This window comes from Monodelphis domestica, chromosome 5 (genome assembly GCF_027887165.1).
Source record: "Monodelphis domestica isolate mMonDom1 chromosome 5, mMonDom1.pri, whole genome shotgun sequence".
Lineage (NCBI taxonomy): Eukaryota > Metazoa > Chordata > Mammalia > Didelphimorphia > Didelphidae > Monodelphis > Monodelphis domestica.
Genome location: NC_077231.1, coordinates 32,245,929 through 32,270,100, shown reverse-complemented (window position 1 = coordinate 32,270,100; position 24,172 = coordinate 32,245,929). Strand labels below are relative to the sequence as shown.

The window sequence follows — 24,172 nt, the reverse complement described above, 5'->3', positions numbered from 1 at the left end:
GTCAAATGAATTCAATTCTTCAGTCTTATTTGGCTCTACATAATGCCATTTTGTGGTTTTCTTAGCAAAGATATGGGAATGTTTTGACATTTCCTTTTCTGCCTCATAAACTGAGGCAAACAGGATTCGATGACTTGTTCAGAATCACACAGCTCTTAAGTAGCTGTTTTGAACTCAGGAAAGCCAAGTTCAAATTCTTGCTGACTTCAGGTTCAGTCATCTAGCAATCAAATTATAAATTAAAATATTTTAGTATTAGTATGAAAAGAGGTGTGTTCTCATGGACCACCTAAAAGAATCAAGGATTTGAAGGGAGGAGAAAAGAGGAAGGGGGGGGGCAGGAGAAAGAATAAGGAATGAACTGAGAAAAGGAGGGAAGGAGAAGTGGATTAGGGTAAATTTTCTGACATAAAAGGGGCATTAAAGAACTTTTACACTGAAAGGAAAGATGGTGGAGTTGGTGGGGAGTGCTTAAACATCACACTCATTCCCTAACTGATAAATGATCAAAGGGTACTGTTGACTGGGGAAAAAACACAGAACTATTAAATAGTCAAAATCACTCTTTAATCAAGGACAAAAAGAGGTTCAGCACTAGGAGGCCTTGACACAGAGCTGCACGCCACACCCAACTGCACAGAGTCTGAGGACTGAACTCTGGCTGCTCTGGTCACTGACCCCTGGGAGTGCCACCACGCTAGATTGACTCCAGGGAACAAAGGAATTTGGGGAACCTATCTACCATTTGGGAAATCCAGGGGCAGGGAAAGATGATTGACATTGCTATGGCTACAAGGAAAATGGGAGTGTTCAAACTACAGTGACAGGATACAATCAAGCTTGGGAAAGTAATAGCTAGAGGCTAGACTGTAAGAGAAGGGACTATTTATTATGGACACTAAAGGATGGTTCCTGCCCAGGTTCTTCTTGGATCTTCTTGGGAAGGGTTCTGATACAATAGGGGAGACTACCTAAAACTAAGAGGGTCCTTAGCATATGCTTAGTCTCACCCAACTAGGATTGTCATTTCCCTGAGGGTCTCCCACTCAGTCTGAAACTGCCAGCCTGGGATTCCCTTCAGGATAGATTCCCATGGGGAAAGGGAACAAGTACAACTTTGGGGTCTCCAACCTATAAGCTAGTCCTGAAACTTGGGGTTCATCAGATCCCACCAGGCCACAAGTTTGGGGTCCCTAGATTCCATGTTGATAATATACAAAAATTTTATAGCAGCCCTTTTTTTGGTGGCAAAGAATTGGAAATTGGGGGGATACCTATCAAATGGGGAATGTCTGAACAAGTTGTGGGATATGATTCTGATGGAATACTATTGTGCTATAAGAAATGAACAGGATCTCTCAAAAAAAAAAAAACCTGGAAAGATTTAAGTGAATTGGTGCAAAGTGAAATGAGCAGAACCAGGAAGATGTTTTACAAATTTATGGCAAAATCCTTGAATGCCAGAGGGAAGGTGGTATATTCACTCCAATAAGTAGGAAGGAGCCCTACTAGCTTTCTGAGGTGAGAGGGATATAATGAGAGCAGAGCTCTAGGGAAACTAGGTTGTAATGTGTAAAGTGAACTGAACAAGGAGCAGATTTGAGGAAGGGATCCCACCTAGGCTGTTCTAGTCATTCAGATGGGAGAAAAGCATTAAACCCAGGGTAGGAGGCAGCTGTGGAGTAGTCAAGCAACAGGCAAATTCCAGAGAACTTGAAGAGAATAATAGGACTAGGCAATGGACTGTAAAGTTGAGGATACTGGCAGAATATAAAGTGACTTCAGATTGTGGGTATAAGGAAGGTATTAGTGTCACTGGTGGAAGTGACTTGGAAACTTTATATCTATATTTTCAGGGTCCACAAGTATTATTCATCTCCTGTCCTCCTGAAGGCATGATGGATTCCAGTTCAAAAAATTGTAGATCCAATCTCTCTTCTTTCACACCTGCCAAGAAAGAGTTGCCCCCCCACCACCACCTTTCCTTGTTCACTTGTGCTGAAATGTTGGACCATACTTCATGGGTTCTATCTCCCAAGTCTTCCCTCTATACTGGAATCTTAAGTGGATGGGGTGTTACTAGAGGTTGGGATCATGGGATCATCTTTTTGCCAAAGGTTCTAGAGGTCTTCTCCAAGAATTAGAGAGATATTAAAGGCAAAGTCAAAATTTCCCTTATTTCCCCAAACCTTCTTGACAGCACAGATAAGGTTTAATCTTTAGAGTCTTTCAGCTTCTTAGCTTCTAATCTGCTGTGCCTCAATCCTCCTCGTTCCTCTTTTCATCACCCCAGAAACTACTCTTGACTTTCCAAAACACTGCTGTTTCCTGCTTGCTCAGAAACCCATTCTAGTCATCCTATGGGTCAAACTCAAATTCCAAAGGAGAGACTTCAAGGTCTTGCTTCCATTCCATGTCCCTCCATGCTTTCTCCTTTCTGGCTCTAACTTCCTGACTCTGATCATTTGGGTGAAAGAGATTTTTGTGAAGGTAGAAAACAACAAAATTTGGTAACCAATTGAATATGTCAAATGAATGAAAGTGGGAAGTTGTAGATGACAACAAATTGTGAATATGGATGACTAAAAGAATGTTGATGTACTGGACAGAATAGGGAATTTCAGAAGAGGAGTAGATTTAAGGGGAAAGATAATAAAGGGCTTTTGTTGTGTTGAGTCAACTTAAAGTAGTCAAAAATTAGAGGATTTTTATGATGGTTAAGGGGAGAGGGACACTTATAGGATTTTTAATTTAAGACATCTGATAGGACTAGGGCTGATTATATAGAAGTGGGAATTATCTGAATAGTTAATTACAGTGAAGAGAGTTGAAGAAGTTACCCAATGAATGTGTAGAAAGAGAAGAAAAGCTACTGCAGGGCAACCACCTTTCAGGGTCAATATCTGTCATGTGGAAGCTAATTATGAGAACTTGCTAATTATTAGCCTTCTCCTTCCTCTTCCTCCTCCTCAGATAACATCCACTTGCAAAGGCTGATAGGATCCTAGAACTTCCGCTGGAAACGTTCTTGGAGGTCATTTAAAACAACTCTTTTGTTTTGCAAATAAGGAAACCAAAGCCCAGGTAAGTGAAAAGGCTTGACCCAAGTCACACAGATAACTTTAAAGATGGAATTTGTACCCAAGTCCTCTGGCTTCAAAGCCAATAATCTTTCCACTTCACTTTCTTGTATATCTGAATCTGAGGCCATTGAAGGTATTGAATGTGGACCACCTAAAAAATAGCCATCACATGTATGTTGGGGAATTAGCACTTCCAAACCCTCAGTGATGATCAAAAACTGAGACTTTAATAATAAGCTGCATCAAGTGAGACCTTATTTACCAAAAAGCAAAAACAATCCAGCCTCAAATTTCATCACTACCAAACATTGAACCTTGGACCCTCACGTGGATCATGGCTCTGGTATCAGCATGCTGACAGCTGACATAGGACTAGGAAGGATGAGATCCAAGGAGATGCCCTTCAAAAAATGTTGCTATGAGGTGCAGCTGGCTCAGTGGACTGAGAGCCAGGCCTAGACACGGGATGTCCTGGGTTCAAATATGACCTGACACTTCCCAGCTGTGTGACCCTGGGCAAGTCACAACCCCCATTGCCTTGCCCTTACTACTCTTCTGCCTTGGAGCCCAGACACAGTACTAATTTTAAAACAGATGGTAAGGGTTTTTTTAAAAAGTGTTGCTACAACATACATGAATTGTATTCCAGGTTTTGCTTTTACCCTGATAGAAAGAGCAGTCATAGCTGTCATTTGCCAGGTATGTACTGTTTAATAAACTGATCTTTTTTTTTAATGTGCAATAAAGCTTAATCTGCAATATGGACATTTTCTTCATCATTTTCTTAAATCTAGACAATTAAAAAAAACCAACAAATCAAGCCTGGATCTGGAGTATTTTGCCTATTTCTAACATGTAAATGCTCACATTGAAAATGTAATAATTGGCTCTCAAGTCAGTTTCAAGCAGTCCCAGCACAATCCTACTCTCCACTTTGGGGCATTTGCTGCTTAATGGATGGACAAAAGGTAATAAACACTTCTTTAACCTTTGGAATTAGTTCCTAAAACTTAGGACACAGAACAGATACAAAAAACCATACCTAGGGCAAATTTCAGGATAATTGGCCCTCAGCAAAATGGAAAGACTACTAACTGGAGGGGAAGAGGAGAAAAAGCAAACATCAGACCACCACTTTTTTATTTTAATTCTTCTAGCTGTTGAAAACTCCACATCTGCTCAGCCTCTTCCCTCTTTGATGTCCTTGCTCAAAGCTCTGGTCATCTCCTCACTAACTACATCTTTGTTACCAGGGAGTTAGTTGGCTTGACCCAAGCTCAGGTTCCATGGATAAGACAGACTTGAGAGACAATGAGAGACATGGCTGCTTTTTATTGAGATACATCATAGGCAATATAAAGGAGCAAGGAGAAGAACAATTAGAGGAAGGGTGGGTTTTGAAAGACATTCAGCTTTGATTTAGTTTGGGGTGGGAGGAGAACAGGGCAAGATGACTTCTCCCTTTCCTTACATCTGAAGCTTGATGATCAGACCATGGGATCCACCAATGTGTGTACAAAAATATATTGACTCAGCACACACAAGGCTGGGAGAGTGGGAGAAACTGAGGCTGCCTTGGCAATTCAGCAAAAGCTAATCCCTCACCCCCCAAAAAAAGAGTTAATCTCCAGAGAATCATAGAATCTTGTGCTGGAAGGGACCTCAGAGAAGATCCAATTCAACCCCTTCATTTTTGAGAACAGGCAACTGAGGAAACTCAGAGCAAACCAAGATTGAAACCCAAGTCTTCTAAATGCAAATCCCATGGTCTTTCCACTATGCCAGCTAGCCAACTCAACGTTCTCATTTTAACTGAAGGCCTCAATGCCTCCTCTCACTTCCAGTAGCTGTCCTTAAGCTCTAGAAAGCCAATATAATATGCAAAAGATATGATGTGAAAAACATAGATAAATGGAACTTTCATGGTTATTTGGGAGTCCTGAATGGGAAGCTCTGTAAAAGTTTGAGTGGGTGGATATAAAGGAAGGAAGAGCCATTCAAGATGGACTGGGAAATAGAATGGGAAGTTTACAAGGAATCAGAATGACCAGCAGCAACTTGACATGTCACAGAATGGTTAATACCTTCGAGTGGAAGACTTAACAGTGGTACTTGTAGTCTTCTTCAGGATGGATGTTCCCCCAGTGGTAGGCCCTGCCTTGGCATAACCACAGGAGGATCCATAGCTCCCCTTCATTCCTCCACCAATGCTGCCCAAGGAGACCCCACCCCCAAAGCTGCCACTGCCAACTCCTCGGCTGCCCCCACCATAAACACTGGTAGAGTTGCCCGTCACAGCTGCAATGAAAAGAGGAAGAGTTAAGGGATTCGGGACAGGAAAGTTACCAAAGACCTTATACTAGGTGACAAGGGGAGGCTGATCTCTCAAAAATCTACTGGAGAATTTAAAAGACATCAGAATGAACTAAATATAAACTAGGCAGAATTTTATCAAGAAACTTCCTCTGTCATTAGTATAGCATGTATAGTTCTGTTGGTCACATTTTAGAATAAACTAGAATAAGTCCAGAAGGTGATGTCCATCACATTGAGAGGTCTCAAGCCCATGTCTTATAAGAAATCGTAGAATGAACCTGAAGAGTGTAGCTTGGAGAAAAAAACTTAGCAGGAACATAGCAGCCACCTTCAAGGATTTCAAGAGCTGTACCATAAAAGGGGAATTGTATTGTCATACTCCAATGACCCAGTGGTAGGCAGAGGTTACAAGAGGCCAGATGGGTGTTCGATGTAAAGAAAAACGTCCTAACCGTGAAAGCTGTCCACATATGAAATCAACTCTCTCTATAGATCTTCACACACTGGCTGTTGGGTTATTAAACAAATTTTCAGCGGAAATGGTGCTCCAGGTAGGTTTTGGACTAAATGAAATCTGTGGTACCCTCCAACCCTTAAGACTGCAATGGCAGGTGGGGGGAATCTGAGGGTGTAGATTGCAAGTGCTAATGTTTTCTGGAGATGGTGGGGAGGGGCAGAGGCGAAGGGGAAGAATCTTGGGAAAGGGGACATTGTCCACAGTCAGGGGAAGAAATAAGAACCACAGAAAAACCTAGATCCATGATAAAATCTAGATCTAGGATTCTGCTTCTAGGACTGGTTTATTAAGAGTAGGAGTAAGAACAGAAGAAAAAGGAGTCATGGGGGATACTTACAAATGCTGATAGCACTTGGATTCTCTCCAGACATTCTGTAGAAGAAAGGATGAGAGAAGGGTCAGCAGTTCCAAGAGCTACCAGTTCAAGGTCCAGAAAAAAAATCTCCCCATTACCCCTATTCTCTGGCAGCCCTCTGCCCAGTGGCAGGATCTTTTCATTTTCCAGGGGAAAAAAACAGAGGAACAATGGTACTCAACAGAGAATTAGCCAAATTGATTGGCCATAGGTTGATATTATACAAAATGGCCAAAAGTCTGAGAATAGCTATTCTATGGCTTTGGAGTGTGCTTTTGTCCTCCTGTAGGGCAAAAGGGGGGAAAAATTTTTGTGCTATTGGAGATATGCTGTTCTGGGAATTAACAATTAACTTGGTCTCCCCACCAAGTAATGAAGCCAATTCAAGATAATTTAGGAAATTGCTCAGCTTCTCTATTCCATAGTTCTCCTCTAAACATCTCCAAGATGGGAGTTTATGGTATCATCTCTCAATGTAATTCAATAGAAAAAGTGTTTCTGGAAGGACTTGGGTTCAAAACCTGCCTCTGCCATTTAATATCTGTGAGACTTTGGGCAAGTCACTTGGACTAGTCATTTGTCCTCCCCTAGATGGCAACTGGTGCCACTGTGGATAAAGTACTGGACCTTGAGTCAGAAAGACCTGAGTTCAAAGCGGGCCTCAGACACTTAATATCTGTGTGCCCTGGCAAATCATTTAACCTCTGCCTTGGGTCCCTCTTCTGTAAAATAGAGTTAATAAAATTAAAAAATAGTACCAAAATCCCATAAGGAAGGTTCAAATGAGGTAATTGGTATGTTGGCACCTTAAAAAACATTCTTTCCCTTCCTCTCCTCTATAAAATAAGGGGGCTGGACATCTGAATTCCCATGCAGCTTTAGATCTTTAAGAATAAAGATGAGATAGAGCAGTCCAGACAGAGCTGCCTTTTTGCTTGCTTTTTTTTTAGCACAATGCCTGGCACATAGTAGGTACTCTGTTCATTGACTGACTGATTACTCATCTAGGTCACACTTTCCACAAAAATAGGAGAGGGGATAATTTTTCTGTCAAATATTATTGCTGACAGCAAATCCAAAGTGTTAGTAGGAAATCTTAAAGGTCCCTTTCCCCTATTTGCATTATGCTACCTGCCAGAGCTCAAAGTCAACAAAGAAGCTGATAAAATCAACCAAGCAATTAAGTAAACAGAAGAAAGGAAAATGTCAACATAGCTACAATCAACATTGATCTTTATCTTCTGGATGAGTCAGAGTTGGCCAGATGCTTCAATAATTCAGTAATTCAAGGAACTGTGATGTCATCCCACTATAAATTCAGATCACAGTGCCTTAGAAGACAGTTAAATGAATTGGTGTAGCCAAAAACGATCTTTCCTTGGTGGACCATCTTCTAATGGCAAAGCCTCTCTAAATTTAGCTTAGCTGGTTTTCTGATGACTGATATATTCAGTATACATCACTTGAACCCTAGCCAAAACCTTCCCAACTTGGCAGAAATTAAGATCTTAGTTAGCCATTGGGAACCCAAGGAGCTCAAAATAAGGCACTGAAGGAGGACTTCGTTGAAGAGAGATGATCTTGTCGATCATCCATCCACAAATATTTATTAAGTGCCTACTGTTTATATGCCATCTGCCTAGCTTCATTTTATATGAAATACCTACTGTGTACCAGGAACACTGCTAGGAACATGTTCGAAGCATAGTACAAGTTTCAAGCATGAAACAAAACCTTCTCTAAAAGCCCCATGAAGATAAGGATGATCACATTTAATTGTCTGTCTGCTTGGGTGCCCTCTCTTGATCACCTTCCCTCTGCCCACCTCTTCCAAGGTCTCAGTGTTTCTGGGTGCCTTCCAATAGACTCTACTCAGAAAAAACACACCCCTTTCTTCTTCCCACTGAGACTCAGACAAGTAAGTGACTCACTTGGGGTCTTACCATTTGCCTTCAATTGCACTGAGTCAGAAGATTGACTAAGGGTTTTGAAGTCTTGACCCTATCATGGCACCAGCCACAACTTGAAAAAACTTGATGTTAAAACTATATTTCAAATTTGGGAGTTTTTTTCTTTAGTAAGGGGAAGAGATAAAAACTAGTTTCATTGACATTTACAGTAGCTGCAAGATAAATAAATGTGAAATAAAGTGTGTAGCAGACAATAGTTAGTTCCATATTTCCCACATGAGATCTGAATTCAGTTACAAAAATAATTGTCCAGGACTTAAATTATTCTGTGTCACTTCTCTCATCCTCCACCCCATCACGACCAGCTTGGTTACCTGCTCTCCTCACACTCCAGCAGCTTCTTGTAGGTAGCGATCTCCATGTCCAAGGCCAGTTTGATATTCATCAGGTCCTGGTAGTCCCTCAGTAGCTTGGCCAGCTCCTCCTTTGTGTGGTGCAGAGCTGTTTCCAGGTCTCCCAACTTCTTCTTGGCATCCTTGATGGCCAACTCTCCACGTTGTTCTGCATCAGCAATGGCTGTCTGCAACTGCTGGCACTGGAGGGGGCAAAGATATGAAGAACACATTCCAATATCATCCCCTCAATATTCTCACCTCCAGTAGAGCCCCATCCCACACAAACTGACCTGGGGAAGAGGAGAAAAAGAAACATTCTCCTGTGAAAAGGAGTCATAGTGATGCTGAGAGGTTGGTAATGTATTATTGTTCTCAGTTTACAAAGAGGGGCCTCAGAAAGATTAAGGGATTGGCCCCAAGACTCACAAGGATAAAGACTAAGACTTGAACCCAGGACTTGTAGCTCTGAGGTCAGTGTTTAACCCTAGTCTTTTCACCTTTTCCTTAGGGTCAAAGATCTAAAGCCCTGTAGACTCTTACGTAGGGTGCTCATTGGCAATTAGAGCTGCTCAAAAATGTACAGTGGGACCTCATTTTATGTGATCATTATGTTCCAAGTCCCTTCACATTTCTTGAAAATTGAACACAACAGGGATCCACATTATTTAGCATTTCCTTTACAAACATATCTAGGCACTTTGTGACTTTTCTTGGGCTTTTCAAAGGTACCAGCATCACTTCTCTTGTACTTTGGGGCATTATAATGACTAAAAAGTGTTTGCAGAACAAAGAGAAGCACTGCCCTAAAGGGGGCAGGACTTATGACAAAAGAGAAGTTAGGACAAAAATCATTCACACTAATTCTTCTTAGAGCAAGAATATGTGGGATTGGGCTAATAGAAGCAAGACTCCACACAGTTGGGAAAATAGCCCAGATTTAGTGCAGAGTTAAAATGTTTGTTCTACTATTTTTCTGCCTTTATTTTTCTCAATTTCCAATTGCTTATGCCTGTGTTCACTTCTGCTGAGTTCGTGTAAAATGAGGTCCTTAAGCTAACAAAGGGTAAAATTAAAAGAATCAAGAGAATAATATAAACATAATTAAAAAGGAAATATCACTTAGAGGCAACTGAATTCAAGTTAATCATAATGACCAATCTTGATCCTCAAAAGCAAAAGCAAATATACTTCCAGCTCTATACTCTATGATTCTATAAAATTCCCTCTCTCAATAAATAAGAAGCCTGAAGGAGAATGCCACATGCAATATCAAATACATTTATTTTGTTGGTCAACTTTGCTTAACTGTTTTTCTTTGTTGTCAAGGGTTTAATTGATCACACAATGATAGTGTCATTTAAAAAGCATTAATCAATTTAATATATTTTATTGAATATAGAATTAATTTTCATTAGTTATCTCATTTTTATACTTAATTAAATAATATTTTATTACATTTTAATCATTATATATTATATATGTATTTAATAATAATTTATATAAATTTTATAAATAATATTTAATATATTATGGGAGGCAGCTAGGTAGCTCAGTGGATTAAGAGGCAGGCCTAGAGATGGGAGGTCCTGGGTTCAAATCTGACCTGTAACACTTCCTAACTATGTGACCCTGGACAGGTAGTCACTTAACTCCCATTGCCTAGTCCTTACTATTCTTCTGCCTTGAAATCAATACATAGTATTGATTCTAGTGCATAAGGTAAGGATATATACAAATATATATATATATACTATATATGATATTTATTATATGAGGTAGGACTTTGTGGCTCTTTTAACTCAAAATTTGATGATCTGATGAAAAATTGTAGAATGAGATATAATGGTATTGAATCAAATGCCAGGTGATACAAAGCAGGCTTTCTCTATAGACAATTTTGTATCCTACATCTTTTTTTAACCCTTACCTTCTATTTTATAATTGATACTAAATCTTGGTACCAAGGCAAAAGAAGAATAAGCATTAGGTGGCTTGCCAAGGGTGACATAGATAGGAGATGTCTAAAGTCAGATTGGAACCCAAGACCTCTAAGCCCGGCTCTCTAGCCACTGAGCCACTTAGCTGCCACATGCTGCAACTTTTAGGTGGAAACAGAGCAGCAAAGATAAAGCAGAAATAAATAAAAATTTTAAATAAGGTCCAACTGTAATGGTCTACTTAATGAACTCCCTGTCATTGCAAGTATTGAAACAGGCTGGTTGGTGACTTCTGGACCAGCAAGGACTGACCTCCTCTGGATGGATCCAGATTTTTTGGAAGAACTCTCCCCTTTTTCAACCTTCAGTGTGCTCTTTTCCAAGCCAAAAAATCCCCCAAGATCCATATTATACATCCAGGGTATTATACAAATACACTTTGCAAATTCCCAATCTGACAGCAAAGTAGTAGGTGTCAGGCCATGACTCATCTCATGAAGATGTCCTCAGTCACTTCAGATGGCAACAGACCTGACCCTGAGACCATTTATCCCCCAACACGCCGACCTCAGTCATCCCCACCTGCTTCTTTACTGAGTCAATCTCCCCTTGCAGTCTCTGCACAGTGCGGGTGAGCTCAGAAATTTCATTCTTGGTGTCCCGAAGATGGTCCTCATGCTTCCCAGCTGTCACTTGAAGCTCCTCATACTGGAGATCACAAGAGCAGTTGTTAAGCCTGAAGACAGTTAAGTTATGTGGCCAACAGACCCAGCCCACATGCCCAAAGAAACCCAACTGGACAAAAGTGGCCAACTCCTCTATCTTGTGGGCCTTCCTCTCTTTGGTGCCTTCTTGGGAATTTGGCCCCTCTGACTGATCATTTTAACCATTCAGGTCAAGTCAAGAAGTCTATGGGTCAAATATAGATGGAAAAATCTATAGTTCCTGCCTTCAAAAAGTTCACAAGTGTCCAGCCACTGTAAATGGGGCTCTTATTTCCAGGCTATCCCTTAGGATTGGAGATCTGCCTCAGCCTTCCTCATTCTCCTGAGCCAACAACTTCCCTTACTCACCTTGGTCTGGTACCATGACTCTGCCTCTGCTCTGCTCCTCTTGGCAATCTCCTCATACTGAGTTTTGACCTCCGCAATGATGCTGTCCAAGTCCAGGCATCTGTTGTTATCCATGGACAGGACAACATTGGTATCAGAAACATGAGTCTGAATCTGGCTCCGCTCCTATGGGGACAAAAGAAGCTACAGATTCTGTCTGGATCCCTCCAACCTCCCCACCTTCATCCCCTCAGGAACTAATGTCAAAATGGGCAGCCGGAGACCTGTGTTCTTCTGTGTTCATAGGCTCCAGAAGTGGAAAGGCTCTCATGGAAAGTCCTGAAAGAGATGACCTGATTTGCCCAATGTCATAGAGCTAGTGAGAAGCAGAGTCCAGATCTTCTTATTCTAAATCTAATGTCTAAGGTCTAAGGATCGTGATTCAAATCCTAGTTCTTCTACTTAACTAACTAAACCCTTGGATAAATCATTTAATGTTATGGGACCTCAGTTTCTTCATTTATAAAATGAGTGGATTGGACTGGCTAAATTCTTCCACCTCTCAATCTATACTCTCTTCTGTTGTCATGTCCTATCTTATCAGTTGTTCATTATCTACTCGTTTACAGGAGTAGATTCTAGACTCCATGAAAGTATGAAACATTTCTTCTTTGTGTCTAGATTACATCCCAAATACTGAAAGAACTAAAGGATTAAAATTCATTGAGAATTACTAATTATGTGATGTATGTATGTAACTAGTTAATAACTTATAGAAATGGTGGAGAAAATAAGAGAGAAATGGTTAGAGCTAAGCAAATGTCCTAACCTTCAAAAGAGGAAAATTCAGTTCTGAAAACTATAGATTCACAATAGCATCATTGCTTGAGTCATGTGACTATGATGGAATATCACTGTGCTGTAAGAAATGATGAGCATGTTAATTTTTAGAAATCAAAAGACCTACATGAAATTAAGAAGGGTGAAACAAGCAGAACCAAGGGGACATATATAAAGCAATAGAAATATTGTTTAAAGAATGGCATGTATATCCAGAGGAAAAAGCTGATAAAAACTTTTATATAGAATATTTCTTTTTGCCAAATGATGCTATCTCTAATGGAGATGGAAGGGAGAGATAGTGTTACTTGGGTATTTTAATGTAACAAACAAAAATTTTTTTTAATATTCCTGATCAAACAATTGAGGCTGATGATTTGTGAAAACTTGAAAATGAAAGTGATAGTCATTGGAAGCCAGGATGAGTTTACTAAGAAAAAAACATGCCCCCGATGCAAAGTAATGGGGGCAGAACCAGGAAAACAATTGATGCAATAAGAATGACACTATAAATATCAGATGACTCATAATTCCAGCTAACTCATGATGAAACATGCTACCCACCTCCTGCCTGGAGGGGAGGGGAGTTAGATTTACAGAACAAGAGACAGACAGACAGACAGAGACAGAGAGACAGAGATTTTGGACACGGCCAATGCTCGAATATGCTTTGCTTGACTAAACAGCCATATTAGTTGAGAGGGTGATTTTGTTTTTCCTCCTAGGAAGGGGAGGTGTGAGGGGATGAAAATAAAACCTTGTTCATTGGAAACAATGGAAAAGTCATGTGTCATACTAAAATAACCTCATTCTATTGGTTTTTTTCTGGGCTACTAAACTAGTAGATCAAATGAATGTGAGAGACGTTTTATCTTGATATCAGCCAGTCATATGACAATTTCTCATGTTATCTTTGTAGATAAGTCAGGTAGATGAAGAGCTCTATTCAAAGAGTACTGATCAATGCCAGCCTAGAAGGAAGTCTCTAATGGTATGCCACAAGGTTCTCATTTAGATCTCATCCTTTTTCATGTTATTTAACATACTTGGATGAAGATAGATGATGCCTTTCTGAAGTGTGTGGTTGACACAAAGATGAGAAGAACTTAAACAGATCTGCCAAACAAGGGAGGAAAGGTTATCCCTAAATAGGACAAAGGAGAAAAGGAGCAAAAACTTGATACAACCAATTGGGGGGGGGGAGAATCAACAAGGCTAAATGTGAATTCCTTCATTTTATATTCAAACATTTCATGTAAAAAAGACCTATGAAATGAACATAAGTTCATTATTAACCAATACAACTCCTGAAGAGAGAGGCACAAGGGCTATGGAGTAGAAAGGGAGGGAGGGAAAGATAGAGACAGAGAGAGGAACAGACAAGTAGAGACAGAGTGAGAAGAGAAAGAAGAAGAGGAGGAAGAGTGGGAACAAGAAGGGGAGGGAGAAAATGGAGAGGAAGAGAGAGGAATGGGGGGATAGAGAAAAAGAAGAGAAGACAGAAAGCCTGGGAAGAGTGGAAAAGAGGAAAAGAGGAAGAGGGGAAGGAGAGAGCAGAAGAGAGGAGGGGGAGGAAAAATGGAGAGAGAGAGAGAGAGAGAGAGAGAGAGAGAGAGAGAGAGAGAGAGAGAGAGAGAGAGAGAGAGATTTCCTAGATTTCACTAAAAGAAACAATTGAGGTCAAAGAAGTAAATGGTTACACTATGCTGCCCATTGGTCAGTGTCAAAATGAGAGAAACTGGCAAATTTTAGTGCATCTAGGGGAGCTAGGATGAGAATAGTAAGAAAAATGAAAAGCATGTCATGGGAGAAAAGGCTATGACAGTGATGGTGAACCTATGGCACAGGTACCAAAGATAGCATGCAGAACACTCTCTGTGGGCACATATGCTGTGCCCCCACCCCCAGCCAGAGTTCGTTACTAGAAAGGCAAAGGGTCTAAGGTGGAGCTGCTTGGTCCCATCTCTCCACTGTGTCTGAAGACATTTCATGTCATGTGCCCCTCTGTCCAGCAACCCAATGGGAGTGCACAGAGTGTAAAGTGGATGGCTCACAGGTGGCAGAGCTGGACAGGAGCAGAGCACTCAGGTCACTCCCCTCCTCTCTACACTCACTGAGGACATTCCTCACTTCACTCACCCCTCTGCCCAGCATCCCAATGGCTTTCTCTCTCCCCAGTATGGATAATAGGGAGGGAAACATGTCATTCAGTCTGGGAGTGGGGTGGGGGCAGGGCCCAGCACTCTACCTCTAAAAGTTTACCATAACTAGGCTTCAACTTTCAGTTTATCCTTGAAGAATAAAAGATTTAGGAATGACACCCAAGCTCTCTACAAATACTGGAAAAGTCATATAAGAGAACAAGAAGATTTAGTACATATAGCTCCATGGGGGGGGGGGGGGAGAGGATTAGGACCAAGAGGTGAAAGCTATTAGGAGACAAATTTCAGCTCATTATAAGGAAGAACTTATCTAACAACCTTAGTGGGCTGGCTATGGAATGTGAAATGCAGTGTGGTAGCTTGAGAATCAGAAGAGCTGGGATTAAATCCTACCTCTGACTCTTTCTTGCCTTGGGCAAGTTATTTCACATCTCTGGGCCTTGAGTTCCTCATCTTTAAAAGGAGAATGGAGTAGAAGTCCATTCAGCTCTAAATCTACAATCTCATGACCATCAAGGTCCTTTCCAGCTCTAAACTTATGTCCTTATAATCTCCATGACTGGAAGTGTGGAGGCAAAGTTTAGTTCACTCTCTGTAGGGACTCCTACATATGAGAAAGGGGTGTGTATGGATTCTAAGACCTCTAAAATACCTCCCAAATCTTTAGATTCCATGACTGGGTTCCTGTCTCAAGTCACATCTCAAGTCTTTATTCTGGGTTTCATATTCTTCTCTTCTCTGACTCTGAAGTGAATTCTCTAGATGCAGGCAGGCAAATCTGTTTGCAGCCCATATTTCTCCTTCCTCTCCTACCCAAAATAGTCTAGCCCCTTCTCTATCCATTACTCTCATTCCCATCTCACTCTATTATAAGTTGAACAGAGTGGACCCTAGGGAGGAAGAGGCAGAGTTGAGTCAAGGTTCTTTCTCTTCCTGAAAATACCCAATGGATTCTAGATGGTGCAATTGAAAATGGAGTGTAGAGGCTTCTCAATGCTGCATGCAAACTTGTTATCTCCAAATGGCTGCCTCACCATCTCAAAGAGATTCTGAAGGAAGCTGAGCTCCTCAAACACAGATTTGGAGATGGACTCGAGATTCGCATGGGTCATGTACTCAGCATCAACGTCCTAATGGCAGAAGAGAATCACATTAAAGGACAATATTTCTGGGAGACAGCAAACCACTGGGAGACAGCCCCTGGTCCCCTAGAAACATCCCGGTCCTTCTGCTCACCTTCTTGAGGGTGACAAATTCATTCTCTGCTGCTGTTCGCTTGTTGATTTCATCCTCGTAGCTGTGACATAGAGCAACTTTAAGTCAGACTTAATGCTGCCTCCCATTCCCTTTGAGGACCCCCTAGGCAGCCAGACAACCGCAGACCCCTCCCCAGCCCACTGTCAATCTTCACCGTGCCCTACTCACTGAGAAGGATAAGCAGATTACGGCTCAATGGTGAATGGAATCAATGTATTATAGTTATTCTGATGTTGCCTCCCTCCTTTGGGAGACATATTTTAGCAGCAAGCTAGATAATAGTAGGGGGACTGCATGATAGCAATAACGCTCAGACAAGGTGAGCCCTGGCCAGGAGTGGGCTGCTATGTGAATACTCGGAGCGTCCTGATAGAGCAGAGCTTCGGACGGCTTTGTCAAAGGTGGTAAAGAGCAGTGAGCAAGCCTTCTGGCAGCTGCATCCCCTCTGATCAAAGAGAACTGAATTACAACACAGTCTGAACTTTTCTGCACAGAACACTTCTGAGCAACCTTTTGAGGCTTAGAACAACAACAGCAATAATAATAGGCAACAATAACCCAAGTGGTGAGCAAGGTCACTCTCCGGAGTACTAGAAGAAGAAGAAACCCCCAGGACAAAGCCTGTGGTTTGTAGGAGGGAGCTACCTCCCCAAAGGAGGAATTTCTTGACAAAATCCCAGAAATATTTGTGGGGTTACATCAAAACAAGCCCAAGTAAGTCAGTCATCAAGCCTTTTTTTAGAGCTTAATCTGTGGCAGGAGCCGTGCTAAGCACCGAAGACATAAAAGAAAGGCAGGAGAAGAAGGAAGATCAGATTCTGGCTAGGTAGAAAGGACTCTTTGTGTAAATAAAAATTCAGTGTTTTTAAAGCTCAGAGCAAAACAAAACATAAGGAGGGCAAATCTATAAATAAATGGAGATGCTAGAGAAGTCATTGGGCTCTGTGGCTGAGGGCCAAGGGGAAGGAGGAGAGATCGAGTTCTGCTTTTCCAAGGTGACCTCCTACTTATCCTGTCCCTCACCCTGAACATGAGCACTCCTGTGCTCTGCCCCCAACCCTCCCTCACCACCTCCACATTGGCCCCATCACCATGCTTCTCCCTGTCACCTGTGCTTTTGGTTGTCCACCTGATCGTGTATGTTATTCAGCTCAGCGTCCAGCCTTGCCCTCTCATTCTGGAGAGCATCCAGCTGCCTCCGAAGGTTGCATGTGTAGGACTCAAAGTATGGCTCCAAGTTCTTGGCCACCACAGTGTTCTGACTTTGCTCCTGAAGCAGAGACCACTTGGTCTCCAACACCTTGTTCTGCTGCTCCAGGAATCGTACCTGGAATCATGGAATCATAACGTTGAGATGTGGAGGACACCTTAGAGGTCAACTCCTCTGTTTTACAAAGGATGAACCATGGGCAAAGGAATTAGAATGACTTATCCAGGGTCACTCAGCTAGGAAAAAGTGGAGTCAAGATTCAAACCCAGTTTCTCTGGCTCCAATTCTTTCCATTTGTGGCATGTTTCAAGACAGTAAAGAAAGGACTTGAGACATCCATGCCTGACAGTGGGAAGGGGCCCAAATTTCCCACCATTCCCATGCCCCAGCTTCATGCTAGTGATCTGTCTACTACCTGACCTACCAGCAATAACACCAATTCCCATTTCCATTAAATTCACTGAGTTGTACTTTTCTCTCAACACTCATCTGAAGCAGGGAGTGAGAGGATCATTCTCAACAATTCACACAAAAGGAAACTGAGACTCATGAACATTAATGACTTGTCCAAGATCACACAACCAATAAGGGACTAAAACAGGGCTCAGAACCACCCACATCAAATACTCTCCACTACCATGATTCAACAGGAGCAGCCTTCACTCTTGAGATGGGAGCAGAGTAGGAATTTTCTCTGATGGGAATCCCAAAGGGACTTTTCTGGAAATTTTTTCCAAGACATTGCCAGTTGAGAGCTGGGTACTTTGGCCCTTTGGGAGTCATTCAAATGGTGCCTAATTCTGCCCAAAGGGAATGTAAACAGTTAGAGAGCTTCTTCTATGAGCTCTCACTAGAGCGATGTCACCAGAGTCAAGTCACTGAGGAATGAGGAGGGCAGGAAATTTGGCACATGATTTCACCTGTCTCCTGTTCCCTGGGCCTTTCACCTGCACAGAATCATAAAATCACCCATGGCAATAGACAAGGAGAGCCAGGGCACTGGGACATTGACAATGGAACATCAATGACATATATACAGTTCAGCCTCAGCACCCATGGTGAAGCAAGGGAGCAAGAAGAGAGAGAGAAATGCCAATTAACCAAAGGAATAACCAAAATGCCCAGGAAACCCAGATTCTGTGTACTTACAAGTACAAATGGAAACATATAACAAACTTGATGTCAGGAAATTTGGATTCACTAAATAGTTAATCATTTGACTTAGTTTCCCCATCAGTAAAATGGGTAGAATGGCTCCTGCCCTATCTGTACTCTATCTCCAGGATCAAATAAGATAACATATGTGAAAATACCAAAGCACCATATAAATAGTAATAGCTGGTCTTCAGAATTATAAAACCATTTCCTTATGGCAACTCTGGAAGGTGGTCAGTAGGACTAGCATTGCTCCCATTTTACAGTTGTGGAAACTCAGGCAGACTGATGAAGCAGCTGGCTTAAATAGTAAATGTCTGGGATTCAGTCCCAAATCTCCTGATTCCCACTCCAGACCTCTATCCACTAAGTAACTCTGCCTTCCAAGTAGAAGTAAAGGTTTTTCAGATATCCTCAACATCATCTCAGATGAAGTATGTTACACAGAGCTGTGGCCAAGCACTGGGAGAGGTAGGATGCCAAGGCTAGGAAGGCAGACTTATAAAGTCATTTTCAGGCACAACCATGTGTGGATTTATTTTGATACTCATCACTTATTGGCTAATTCCCTTATAAGGGAGAATAATCATACAATTAACCAATAAGGGAAAACAAAGCAGGACTTTTTTTCATTTTAAACCCTTACCCTGTCTTAAAATACACAGTATTGATTCTAAGACAGAAAGTAGGGGCCTAACAAAAAGAAAAAGAATTAATACTGTGTATGGGTTTTGAGGCAGAAGAGTGATGAGGGCTAAGTAAAGGGGGGTTAAGTGACTTGACTAGGGTCACACAGCTAGGAAGTATTTGAGGCCAGATTGGAGCCCAGAACATTTCATCTCCAGGCCTGGCTCTCAATCCACTGAGCCACTGGCTGCACCCAGATTTTCTTTTTAATTAAGTGAGGAAAACAATTTTGGGAGAAGAGGGGGAAAGTGATAGGAAGGCCAAAAAAAAGTTTTATAGGAAGGAAGGAGGAGAATTGTTTAAAGTACAGAAGAGAACTGTAGGACATTCAGAAGACACAGATGAGCAGAATAGCTTTGAAATTGTGTGGAGTTTATTGCACTCTTTCAAAAATATAAGCTGGATAGAGATTTGTGGTGATCCCATATAATTCTCTTTTTCTGTTCTGAGTATATGGGAAAACTAACATTCGATGATATTTGTCAGACAAAACAACCTGAAGGTTAAGATAAACAAGGTCCTCAGACAAGTAGAAGGGACTATCTTGGAACAAATACAATACTTCCAAGAGGTAGGCTGATGAATAAGAGCATTGAGTAATTCAGTGTTTACTTTGGGAGACCAAGTGGAATGGGAAATGGAAAAAAAAGAAAGAAACTGGGAGACAACCCTAAGGTCTTATTCTGATCTTCTATTCATGCATCTTTCATGATTGTTCTCACTGTCCTTTGGAAACTCTTCTGAAAGGCAAGAGAATGGATCCAAACCTCAGGCTTCCTAAATCTTCATCTGTGGTTGGAATAAAATGTCCCTGGCTCTAAATATTCTCATCTGCAAAATGGGAAGAGTTGGTACTGCCATTATCCTGCCAAGATTGAACTCTCAAGTTGGATTGAGATCCCAGCCCTGCCATTGACCAAAAATTAGTTGCATGACTTTCCTCAGTTTCCTTATTTGCCAAATGAGGAGGTTGGATCTTTAAATTAATTTAAAGAAATTTTGTTGCCCAGTAGAGTGGCACATAATCAGCATAATGATCAAAATGATGAGAATAGACAGTGGTGGACTTGGATTTGCAAGATCTAGGATCGAACTCTGCTCTTACCATTTTCCAGCTATATAATTTTGGTTAAGTCATGCTATTTCTATAAGCCTCAGTTTCCTCATCAGTAAAATGGAGATAATGCTTTCTCTATCTGCCTCACATAATTGTTGTGAGGTAAACATTCTGTAAACATTGAAAAAGCCTTGTGTGAAGTATCATTCTGTAGATTAATAATTCAAATCCAACTTCAGACACTTTCCAGTGTTCTCTGGGCAAATCACTTAACCCCATTTGCCTCAAGTTCCTCATTTGTAAAATGAACTGGAGAAAGAAATACCAAACCACTCCAAGAATCTTTGCCAAGAAAACTCCAAATGGGGTCATGAAGAGTCAGACACAACTGAAATGACTGAATGACAACAAAGATGATTAATGTCATATAATTAACCAATAAGGGAAGCCATATTATTATAAGTTTATATAAGAATTATCTATAATTAAAGTAATAATAGAATAACAGAGCATCTCCAAATGCAGATCCTTATGACTTGTGATCCCTGTCTTAGGCAAGAAGTGATTCCAGCAATTCCTTTGCCCCAGACCATTCAAAGCCTCCCAATCTCTGGAAGTGTCACCTCCTTCCTTGCTCCCCTTGTACTCACTATCCTCCTAATCTGAAGTCATTCTAAGACAATCCTTCTACTGCTATGCTTACTGTGTCCTGTGGTTATAAGTCTGTAACCATGTTAAAGCATTTAGGGATGGCCTGACTCTACCTTCAAGGTCCCTCCTCCCTCCATCCCACCCACTAATTTCCATTTCCTTACATTGTTTGGACCCAGTTTCTATTTCTTTCAAAAACTGACAAAAAAGAAGGGAGCCCTCTCCCATGGCTGGAGTTCTTCACCTCTCACCCCTATCTCTTGGCTTTCCTTGCTTCCTTCAAGACTCAATCCATTCCAGCTGTGTCCACCCTGCCCCAATGCCTTCCTCTCTGTCTCTCTCTCTGTCTCTCTCTGTCTGTCTGATATATATATATATATATATATACATATATAATTTTTTTTTCTGGCTGTACATAGGGGTTTGCATATTATCTCCCCATATCCTGGAAAGCAAGCACCATGGTTTTGTCTTTCTTTGTATTCCCAGCCCAATGCCAGGCACATATTAAGCCTTTAAATGCTTGTTGATTGACTAATGGTTTAACAGACTCAAGATGATGTGGTCTGATACTGAATCTTCCATTGATCAAAATATTTTCTTGGAGCATTGTCTTTTTTTTCAACTTTCAATTCAGAATTCTCTCCAGCCCCTCTCGCACTCATTCAGAAGGCAAGAAATGTGATACCTATTATGTACAGGAGCACTTTCTTTCAAAAATAAAAATTTCCATGATTCTCAGTGGTGTAAAGGATCTCAGAAGTCACCTAGTCCAATCTGGACCTGATCAGGAACCTCCTCAACACCACTCCCAGCACATGATCATTCAACCTTGGCTTAAAGACTTTCAGTGACAGAGAAAACGCTACCTCCTGAGAGAAATCATTTAACTTTTGGATGGTTCAAATTGTCAGGAAGATTCTTCCATGCTAAAACCTGCCTCTCTCCAAAGCCCACCCACTGTTCCCAGTTCTACCTTCTAGGACCACACAGATTAAATCCAAATAATGCCTAATGCCCCTTTCCAAATGTCAGCTCTTCAAATAATCGAAGACAGTTAAGAGCTGCCTATGGCCATCTCCATGGCACCTAGAGCATTTCCTCACAACAGTTATTTAGGGAAAAGAGTGGAAATAGTCTCATCACTCCCATTTTACAGATGAGAAAACTGAGAAAGGAAGCAATTTTCCCACAGTCACACAGCTAAGTACATCCAGGTCTCCTGAATCCAAATCCACTTTTCTTTCCACAATTTCACTCAAGGAGTAGCAATAGTGCTGGCCCATAAAAATGGAATAAGACTGGGGGGGGAGAGACTGAGATAGAATACAAGCAAATCCCATTTCATGTCTAGGGTCTATTTCCTAATAGACAAAATTCCCCACATGCTTCTCTGCCCCTTTCTCCTCTTCACCTCCCTCTCCACAGCTCACCTTGTCGATGAAGGAGGCAAACTTATTGTTGAGGGTCTTGATCTGCTCCCGCTCCTGAGTCCTCACCCTCTGGATCTCAGGGTCAATCTCCACATTGAGGGGAGTCAACAGGCTTTGGTTGACAGTCACCTCTTGGATGCCTCCAGGGGGGCAGGAGGCCCCAAAGTTTGGCCTGCTGGAGCCCAGGCCTAAATAGCTGCCAGCCCCAACACCAAAGCCCCCAAAGGACCTCCCATGGGATGCACCCTGAGCCATACTGACAGAGATTCGTGTATTAGCACCCAGATTGTGGTGGCTGTGGCTACCAAAGCTGCCCCTTGGGCTGCAATAGGCAGCACCCCCAAGCCTGCTCCCACCTCTGGACATTGTCATGGAGCTGAAGCTGGTGTGGGTCCTAGTACCACCCACACCACGGCCACCAGAGGCTGAGGAGGAGCTGAAGCCCCCTTTGGTGCTGTAAGCCTGGCGAGACATGGAGGCCCTCATGAATACTGAGGAGAAAGATGAGGAGAGTCACAGTCAGGCTGAGAGGGCCCTGAATATCCCAGGAGTGCAAGGAGATGGTCCTTTTATCTGCTTCCAAGAGAGGTAGCTTGTGGGCTCCCACAGACCAGAGGAAAAAAGAGAGGGAGGGGCAGCTGTGGGTCTGGGTATCCTCCCCCGCTCCCCCACACTTCTCTCAGTGTTATCTGCTCTTCTGAGGAGGAGCCAGGACAAAGCCCTGTCTGGGGTGGGGAGGCCACCTTTTCCACCATCCCCACCCCCTATACCTTTCCTAACTTGGAATATGATGACACCAGGTTCCTACTACTATCCCCCAACACCCTGGTGACAGCCTTAGATGCCTATGCCCCAGCCCAGACGGCTGTCAATGGAGTCCTTTCTTTTCTGTGGAGTTTTTTGTAAGAGGAATCCCCAAGGCCTGGGGCAGTGCAGGTGGTTAAGTTAAGTTGGGTAATAAAGCCAAAGAAGATTGGGTGCACAAGCCAGCTTCAGTCCCACCCTCCCAGGCAGCCCACAGCATCTGTCTTCTCTCCAGTCAGAACCAGAATATGTGGGGACCATTGTTTGCATCTTCATGTATTCGTATGGAAGCTCCATGAGGGCAGGGACCATTTCATCTTTGTCTTGGAATCTCTGATGCCCAGCATGGTGCCTATCATTATGGCAGGTCCTAAAGAAATACTTTTTGGAGTATTCTAAATCTCTCCTGATTAGAGAAATGCAAATTAAAACAACTCTGAGGAACCACCTTACACATAGCCAACTGGCCAATATGGCAGCAAAGGAAAGTGATAAATGTTGGAGAGGATGTGGCAAAATTGGGACACTAATACACTGCTGGAGTTGTGAATTGGTCCAACCATTCTGAAGGGCAATTTGGAATTATACCCAAAGAGTGCTAAAAGAATGCTTGCCCTTTGACCCAGCCATACCACTGCTGGGTTTGTACCCCAAAGAGATAATAAGGAAAAAAACATTTGTACAAAAATATTCATAGCTGCACTCTTTGTGATAGCAAAAAATTGGAAATGAAGGGTTGTCCCTCAATTGAAGAATGGCTGAACAAATTGTGGTATCTGTTGGTGAGGGAATACTATTGTGCTCAAAGGAATGATGAACTGGAGGGATTCCATGTGAACTAGAAGGACCTCCAGGAATTGATGCAGAGTGAGAGGAGCAGAACCAGGAGAACATTGTACACAGAGATAGATACACTGTGGCACAATCGAATGTAATGGACTTCTCTACTAGCAACAATGCAATGATCCAGGACAATTTTGAGGGATTTATGAGAAAGAAAACTATCCATATCCAGAGAAAGAACTGTGGGAGCAGAAATGCATTAGAAAAATATGTGATCCGTCACATAATGTGATAGGGATATGATTGGGTTTTGATGTTAAAGGATCATGCTACTGCAGATATGAATAACCTAGAAATAGGTTTTGAACAATGATACATGTATAACCCAGTGGAACTGCTTGTTGGATTCGGGAGTGGGGAGGAAAAAGTGTGGGGCGGGGGATCATGAATCATGTAACCATGGAAAAATAGTCTAAAGGGGAAAAAAAGAAGTGCTTTGGGGTTTATTGATTGATTCTTTTGCCGAAGAAAATTATGTTTGTTCTTCTTGTCCTCAAAGAACAGAACC

The 24,172-nt window shown here is 41.9% G+C and overlaps 1 protein-coding gene across 1 annotated transcript; it reads right to left on the bottom strand.

The window, feature by feature from the left end:
* Window positions 1-4,395: 4,395 nt before the first annotated feature.
* On the bottom strand, window positions 4,396-22,624 carry LOC103100412 (keratin, type II cytoskeletal 79-like). Its single transcript, XM_056798161.1, has 9 exons — window positions 22,018-22,624; window positions 16,934-17,151; window positions 15,804-15,864; window positions 15,602-15,697; window positions 11,587-11,751; window positions 11,096-11,221; window positions 8,556-8,776; window positions 6,254-6,288; window positions 4,396-5,381 (listed from the first exon to the last, which is right to left on the bottom strand). The coding sequence occupies exons 1-9, from the start codon at window positions 22,501-22,503 to the stop codon at window positions 5,161-5,163; spliced, it is 1,629 nt and encodes a 542-aa protein (XP_056654139.1). The 5' UTR covers window positions 22,504-22,624; the 3' UTR covers window positions 4,396-5,160.
* Window positions 22,625-24,172: the final 1,548 nt, after the last annotated feature.